Source organism: Vicugna pacos, chromosome 13, assembly GCF_048564905.1.
Source record: "Vicugna pacos chromosome 13, VicPac4, whole genome shotgun sequence".
In the NCBI taxonomy this organism is placed as follows: Eukaryota; Metazoa; Chordata; class Mammalia; order Artiodactyla; family Camelidae; genus Vicugna; species Vicugna pacos.
This window is the reverse complement of record NC_132999.1, coordinates 38,744,479-38,752,776: the sequence shown is the minus strand read 5'-3', so window position 1 is coordinate 38,752,776 and position 8,298 is coordinate 38,744,479. Positions and strand designations below refer to the sequence as shown.

Genomic DNA, 8,298 nt, shown 5'->3' with positions numbered 1-8,298 from the left:
TCATTAGAGCCCACTTTCTCAAGTGACTTTTAATTATACTAATTACTCTGAGAGGCATTTAGGAAGAGTTGAGAAATTCGAGATATTGTTAATTGCAACACATCTTTAGCATTGGAAAATCACCTTAATTTAAATATAAGTTGCAGCTCCAGATTTAGCTCAACTTACTGTAAGTATGCAAATTAGCAACGCCAGTGTCTTCGTCAAATCAACTAAATAAGACTTATCTTAGGTCAGAAAAAATTTCAAGTCAAATCAACGTGTTAACAGGCGTTGCTGTAACCACATTTCATTTCTGAATTTCAAGGCAAACATGGAACGGGAGCTCTGACATGAGTTTGTTCCTAGATAAAGCAAAACCCTTGCACTTAAGGTATTTCTAACCTACGCTATCCTTGCTTTTCCCCAGGGCATACACTTTTGGGCAAAATGCCTCCTCTGATTTCACTTGGGATGGAAGAGGTGAGATCTTTAAAAGAAAATTCTCATTACTACCATCTACTCTCTAACATGCCTGAATTCAGTACAGGCCAAAACACTGCACTTATAACGCCCAGTCCCGCTCTTAACTATCCCTTTAGTCTTAAGGTATCCCAGGCATGAACACACTACGGCCTGAGTAGCACCAGTTCGTGGGAATGATTTCTAGAGCCTGGGAAGCCGGTTCCTCTCCCGTTCTTTCCAGCTATCTCAGGGTTTTCCACTCCGTCCGTTCCCGCTTAGCCCCGTCTATCAGTGGGCTGGTCCTGGCCGCGGAAAGTATTGCACAGGCACACGCCAGGGCAAGCTCCGGAACGAAAGGAATAAACTGCTACTCGCTAGGCTAGAAATCGGAGAATTTCGCTGCGCTGCCAGGCCCAGGAGGGAAGGCGGAACCCTCGGAGGAACCGGGGTGAAGGGGAGGGGGAAGAACGTTGGTGCAACGCAGTTTAGCGTGATCAGGCGGGGAGCTGGAGCAGAGGCTGGCGGAGGACGGAACTCGGCATTCGGGCGCCCGCCCTCCTCAGGCCGGAAGTGAGGAAGGCGGGGCTTGCCCTGTTCCGGACTCTAGGTGGCCCTAGAGGGCGTTAGCCTGGGGAAGAGTGTTTGTGTAACACTGCCGGCTGAGCGGAGTGGGTAGGATGGGGAGAGTGTCGGTTCCGTGGCGCTCGGAAGGGACGGATAACACTGTTGCACTGCGGGGACACTCTGAGGGGACCGGTGTTGGTGTGGCACCAGTGCACGCTGAAGGAGCCGGCCGAACCGGGTGGCCATGGGGATGTGGGCGTCGCTGGACGCGATGTGGGAGATGCCGGCCGAGAAGCGTATCTTCGGAGCCGTGCTGCTCTTTTCCTGGACAGTGTATCTTTGGGAGACCTTCCTAGCACAGCGGCAGGTGAGCCTAGACAGGGCCCACCTGACCTCCGACACCAGCTAGCTGTAGGCCAGCCTCGGTCTCGACCCCAAGTCCCTGGATGAATTGCTGCGGCCTCGACTTTATGGGTTCCTACTGAGCCTCCTAACCTGCCCGATGGCCGGGTTGGCCTTGAGCGGATCTGGTGCCTCAGGACGTTTTCCGCAACGTGATCCTGGGACCCAGGCCGTTTAGGGCCTAGTGAAAGGGAAGGCAGGGCTGCAGCCTTGTCAGGCCTGAGCTCTGTACTTGCCCCATAGCTTCCTTGGGATTCACGGGCCCACACTTAACCTCCTTTATCTTTGGCACCCATAAGCCTTCAGAACGAAGATGCTAAAATTTTAGAATCACAACTTCGACATTTCTTGTCACGCTCAACCACAGGACTAGGAAATCACTTTCTGAAAATAAAAGATTTTGCAGTCCTTCCAAGAACCTGAACTCTTTACTTAAAAAAAAAGTATATTTGTTTTTGCCCAAAGAACAATATTTTCTTAAAAGCGTCTTTATTGTTTTTGGTCAAACAGTAAAGTAGAAAGTAAAAGTTACTTAATAACAGTTCCTTGAAGATAATCATGATTAACAGTTTGATAGATTAGAGATTTGAACTTTTAAATGAGATCGATTTTAATTGACCACTTTGTCACATTCTTTCACTGCTGGTTTGCTTTACCTACGTTCTTCTATTTTGTCACTGAATTATTTCAACCATGATGGTGAGGAAAATCTTTCTTTTTAACTGCTGGAACCTTTTTCATGAGCATTACAATCCTTTTCCTCTGCAGTTTCTTCTCTCAGTTTACATTCTGTATGAATCTTTAAATTGAAATTTTTAATTTTTCTATATCTGTCAATGTCTGGGTTATATCTAGATCTCTCTCTCGCTCTCTTTTTTTTTTTTTTTTTTTTTAGTCCAGGATATTCAAAGAGGTGTTAAGCTGTATAGTACTAGGTTCTCTGACTAGCTCTTTAGGATAGCTTCATTAGTACAGAATCTTGTAGGCCTAGAGAAGATCCTTTGCATAATGTAAACACACAGTAAGTAGTGCTTAAGTTGGGGGTGGAATATTAAACAACTATCTGTCTTACTTTGATAACAAGCCTAGTAACAGTAACTACTTTTCGATAATGTCTTCTTTATTCAGTTATGCTTTAATGCCTCTTATCAAGGGTTTGGTAAGGTGCCCAACCATAGAGAAGTCATTTGTTGTGAAACTATTGTAGAAGATGCTGTCCATTGTATTGTTTGGCATCTCTTCCTTGTATTGTGTCCCATGGGCTGAAATTACTTTTTAGAATTTAGTATAATGAGAAGGTTTGTCTTTCTTGAAGACCTGATCTATTTCTCTCATGCCTCGAATTTCCCTTAATTGGCTTCTAGGACCAAATTAAATCACCAGCCATAATATCTGTTAATATTCATGGTTAGCGCATTTACTTCTTTCTTCTGTCCATGAGTTTGTTTTCTGTATTGAAGGATGTATGTTATACCTGTAATGAGTCGTACCCTTTGTGATGTTACAATTTTGGTTTATATATGTAAACTGAAGTGTGATGACAGCCTTGATTTTAAATTCACCTAGTCAGCTAGTTTCAGATTCTCTGTTTCTACTTTTACTTTCCAGTTGTTTTAATGGTCAGTGTACTTGATCAAATACAGTATTTTGTATGTATAAAGCAAATTCAAAGGCTTCAGTGACAAGGTAATGTTATAAACCATCCAAAACTTGATCCTAAATGGCTACTGTAATAAGTAATGAGTTGGTTTGACTGTTTCCTTAAGGTGTTTTCTTCAAAATATTTCAGAGACGGATATATAAAACAACAACGCATGTACCACTGGAGTTAGGACAGATCATGGATTCAGAAACATTCGAGAAATCTCGACTGTATCAGCTGGATAAAAGTACTTTCAGCTTCTGGTCAGGACTTTATTCGGAGATTGAAGGCACTGTGAGTAATTTACTTCTTGCAGAGAGAATCTGTCAAATTATTTAGTACTTTGTGATTTTTTTTTCATTTTTGTATTTTTGTGACACAAAAGAGGGCACCATACCTACAGATCCCAGAATGCTTTCTTAACCTTTGTTACTGATAGTAATGACTGTCGAACAAAAGGCACAGAAACATAACTGTTTAGTCAGTTGAAAATTGTAGAATATAATAACTGTTACCCTGAGGCCACGTGTGAAAAAAGAACCTTATGTCATAAGTTATTCTTGTAGCAATCCCAGTTTGTCTTCCTACTTCTGCCTTAACTCTGTAACCTCTCCTGCACAGGCAGCCAAGGGATTCCTGCAGCAAGATTCTGATCATGTTTTTCTCCTATGTAAAACCTGTCACTATCTCTCTGTTTCCTTCAGGGGGAAGTCCAGATTTCTTGGCATGGTTTATGAGGTCCTTTTTGACCAGCCATTGCTTACTTGAGCCCCATCTTTTCATTCTCTCCTCCAGATTCTTTCTGTCCATCTCCTACCCAGCTTGGTTTCTTATAATCTGGAGCCTTTTCACATGCTGTTGTCTCTCCCTGGAGCACCCCCCCACCCCACCCCGATTCATCTCCCCTCTCTCACTGGGGCCTGGTTAATCCCTCCTCTCCTATTAGGATCCAAGTGAGACATCATCTCTTCTAAGAAACCATTTGGAACTTCCCCAAGCCTCAAGTCTGGATGAAGCAGCATCCTCATTGTTCCTATCAGAGCACTTACCACATTGTATTAAATTGGCCTGTTTAGCTGACAGATTTAAAGACAGGGTACTTTAAGGTCTTGTTCATCATTTTATACCTAATACCTGGCATATAATAAGCGTGTAATTCATATTTATTGAATGAAATGCTGAGTGACAGATCATTTTTACTTAGTAAAACAGGGCCAGCCTTCTCCCATGCTAAACGAAGAGAGGCTGTCAAGTACAGGCCCGGGTTTCTCAGCCTTCTTTTCACTGTGTCCCCTGATCCTGGTACCTTTTTAGCCATTTTTTGTCTAATTGCCCCTTCATGAAATTTTTATACCACAGATATACTATATGTCTGTTTTTTGTATCTGTGCTATACACATAAAATGAATAAGATTTTTTTTCAACCTCCTCTCCCCCCAAACCAATTCTTGGTTTTCTACCTCTAAGAATAATTGAAAGTGCATAGTGTTGAGGTTAAGAGCTGACTCTGAATTTCATGGCTTCAGTTTGAATCTCAGCTCTAATATACCAGCTGTGTGACCTCAAGCAAGTCACTGAACACTTCTGTGCCTCACTTTTCCATTAAAACTGTAAAATTGTATGGTAGTAATAGTTCCTCATTCATAGTGTTGTTGAGAGGATTAAAATTAGTTAATATAAGTAAGATGCTTGGAGCAGTGCCTGATCCATTCATTGGAAGTGCTCCACAACTGTTGGCCGTTATGTTTTTTATCATCATAATCATGATTATCATCACTATTCCTCCAAAACTATTTACTTATTTATTATTTAAGTTTTGTAGTGGTTTATTAATAGCAGTAAATAACTGGAATATGTAATAAACATTTAAAGACAGATCTAAACCTCTTTATTCATTTTTAATACTGTATTTATTTATTTTTTATAGTACTTAATTTAAAATTCAGCACCATCCTGTCATTCTGAAATGTAGCTAATTCTACAAAGCTGTCGTATATTTAACCACCATACTCTGCTTACTTCAATAGGCACAAAAATAAGTTGTTATATTTTGTTGAAATTTTTAAGGGCTATAAAATAGTACAACATAAAATGATATAAACATGAATAGAATGCAGAAATTTATATTAATGAAAAATGGTTATATATTCTTTTTGAAAAATAGACTACTTTTTAGAGCAGTTTTAGGTTCACAGCAAAATTGAACAGAAAGTACAGAGTGTTCCCTCAACACCCCATGCCCCAACATGTGCACAGAACTCTTCCACTATCAGCATCTCCCATCACAGTGGTACAGTTGTTCCACTGGGTGAACCTACACTGACACATCATTATCACCCAACATCTGTAGTTTACATTAACATCACCCTTGGTGTTGTACATTCTGTGGGTTTGGACAAAAGTATAATGACATGTATTTACCATTACAGTACCATACAGAATAGGTTCACTGTCCTAAAAGTCCTCTGTGCTCCACCTGCTCATCCCTACCTTCCCTCTAATCCTAGGTAACAACTGATCTTTTTTCTATCCCCATAGTTTTGTCTTTTCTACGTCATATAGTTGGAATCATACAATATATAGCCTTTTCACATTAGCTTCTTTCACTTAGTAATATGTATTTACGATTCATCCCCATCTTTTCATGACTTGATTATATATACTCTTTTTGAAAAAATACTCTGTTATAACTCCTCCAGAACTCTTTTAGATCCCTCAGGACCGCTAAGAGGAAGATCCCTAAATTGAAAATAAAGTTTTAGGTACTTTCAGCATAAGCATCTTTGCCTTGGACATCTTTGCTGCAAGCATTTTCACCACATAACCAATTGACCATAAGGCAGTTTTGCCGTAAAAGATAAAATAATGAAAAATTTAAAAGGGACACTGAAAAGGACATAATGAAACATGAAAAGTGAATAACAAAATTAAAAAGACTTGCAAAATCAAAACATTTGAATACACATAAAATGTATGTAGATTGATGCCAGTACTGCACAAATGTCTGATTGCATTTTGTGGGCTGTGCCTAAGCACTTATTTTCCAAGTCTTTTGTTCATAGTATTTGACATATTATTTTCTGTGTCTTGTTGTTCAGCATTACACTTTTTCCCTTTTCACTAAAACTTCTTCCTTCATTAAGAGAGATATCAGTTTCCAAATACTAGGGTGCATATTTGTAACAGAGCTGTGTATCGCATTGTGGAAGCCTCTACACCATTGTTTGTTCTTGGTATGTTGTCACATGTCCACTGATAGATGTTCGAGAGTTCTATGGGAAGTGTGGATTCAACTCTGCACCTCTGAGGCCCTTGAGGCTTCTTTCTCCTCCAAAGTAGTGTGTTTCAAAATAAGAAACCAACTCTTGGGGCACATCATCTGTCAGCTCAGTAAGCCATCAGTGACGTCACTAACTGGAGGAAATAAATTTCAGCCAGTTGAAACCAAACTGTCAAACCAAAAACTGTCAACCAGTTATTTTATCTTTCACAGCAGAATTGCCTTACAGCTATTTAGTTATGCTGTGAAGATGTTCGCAGCAGACATGTCTAAGGCAAAGAAGCATATGGTGAAAATAATTGAGATCGGCTACCATAATTGTTTCATCAGTTAAAGAGAAGAAACTGGCTATATTTGTTAAATGATTACAGAATTGTTTAGCTAGTCACAAAATTTACGTTGACAAGTAAGACTAGTGTGGTTAGAACCAAATTATTAGAAACCTTTCTCATTTCCTCAAGGTAATGGAAAAATGGCAAAAATTCTGGAAGAGTTAAATCTTGGTATTTTAGAAAAATTAATAAATGGTTTGAAAAATAAAATTGCATTGCCTTTTGGGGTACACAGTATTTGCTGGTAATTAGTCTTTTCAATATTGATTTTTTAAATTATATTTTTACTAGTCCAAGCCAGGTTTAGTTCCTGAGATATTGAAGATTAGTATTAAAACTCTGTGCCTCCCAGCCAAGCCAGGAAAGTTAGCATTAATGTGGATTATATTTGGCTTTGGTAATTTATCTGAAACATTTCTTCTATTAGAGTCAGGGCCCAAATAGGAAATCAGCCTTCAGAGAGAGATGGAAGTAGAGGTGGTAAATTCAGACACTGTCCTCATTCTTCATTGATGTTTGATTCTTTGAAGTTCTTTCGCTTACCCCACAAGGCCATTGTAAATGGCAGGAGAAATGTTTACAGTCTCCTTGGTTGTCGCTGGTAAACAGTTCCAGGAAAGATGGGTGATAGCTTGGTTATTACAATTGGGACCATGAGAATGGTTCAATTTTTGCAGGAGATGATGGAGGTAGGCAGGGTCCATGTAGAGAACGGGAGCTTTGTAATGTGTTGTGGCTCAAACTAGAAGCAGTACTGATGGGCTAAAGTCAGGAAGAGTAATGGTCATCATCATAATAATTGTATGGGTAGTGATTTTCCCTTCGTGCATTTTTTTTTAATTGAAGTGTAGTTAATTTACAATGTTGTGTTTCAGGTGTACAGAAAAATGATTTAGGTATACATATATCTATATATATATAGGCATTTTTTTCAAATTCTTTTCCATTATAGGTTATTAGAAGATATTGAATATAGTTCCCTGTGGTATATAATAGGCCCTTGTTGTCCATTTTATATATAGTAGTGTGTATTTGTTAGTCCCAAACTCCTAATTTATCCCTCCCCCCTTCCCCTTTGATAACCATAAATTTGTTTTCTATGTCTGTGAGTCATATATTGTTTTTATATTTATTTGTTTTTTGATGTTTACAACAGTGCTCTGAGGTAGAAAGTAAAGGCATTATTATTTCCTTTTTATGGATGAGAAAGCAAAGGCTCAGAGGAATTAAATAACGAGCCCGTATAATGGTCAGGTGACACTAATAAATGGGAGAACTGGGTTCAAACTCTGCTTTTCTGAGTCTTCAAAATTACATTGAAGAAACCATTCTTGAAACTCTAAGGACTACAACCTGAATGTGCTAGATTTATCCTTGGGAAATAGTAAGCTACATTTACCATCAGTTAGGAAGCATTTTGTGTTACTTTGAAATCCTTTTCTATTTGAAAGCAAGTTTATTAATTCATTCATTAAAGTTAATTGGAATCATACAATATATAGCCTTTTCACATTAGCTTCTTTGACTTAGTAATATGTATTTAAGATTCTTCCAGGTCTTTTCATGACTTGATTATATATATTCTTTTTGAAAAAAATGCTCTGTTATAATTCCTCTGTCTTGGTCACAAAGAA

The 8,298-nt window shown here is 38.9% G+C and overlaps 1 protein-coding gene across 3 annotated transcripts in view; it reads left to right on the top strand.

Moving 5' to 3' along the window:
* The first annotated feature begins 1,089 nt into the window (after positions 1-1,089).
* The window catches only part of ZMPSTE24 (zinc metallopeptidase STE24), a 49,834-nt gene continuing 42,625 nt past the window's right edge, over positions 1,090-8,298 (top strand). For 2 of the 3 annotated variants that reach the window (XM_072974684.1, XM_072974685.1), the window contains exons 1-2: positions 1,112-1,375; positions 3,200-3,346. In XM_072974684.1, the coding sequence (XP_072830785.1) occupies positions 1,253-1,375; positions 3,200-3,346 (270 nt within the window). In that variant the 5' untranslated portion in view covers positions 1,112-1,252. Of the gene's footprint in view, positions 1,376-3,199; positions 3,347-8,298 lie in introns of all 3 variants that reach the window. The other variant, XM_006215860.3, reaches the window with a different exon arrangement.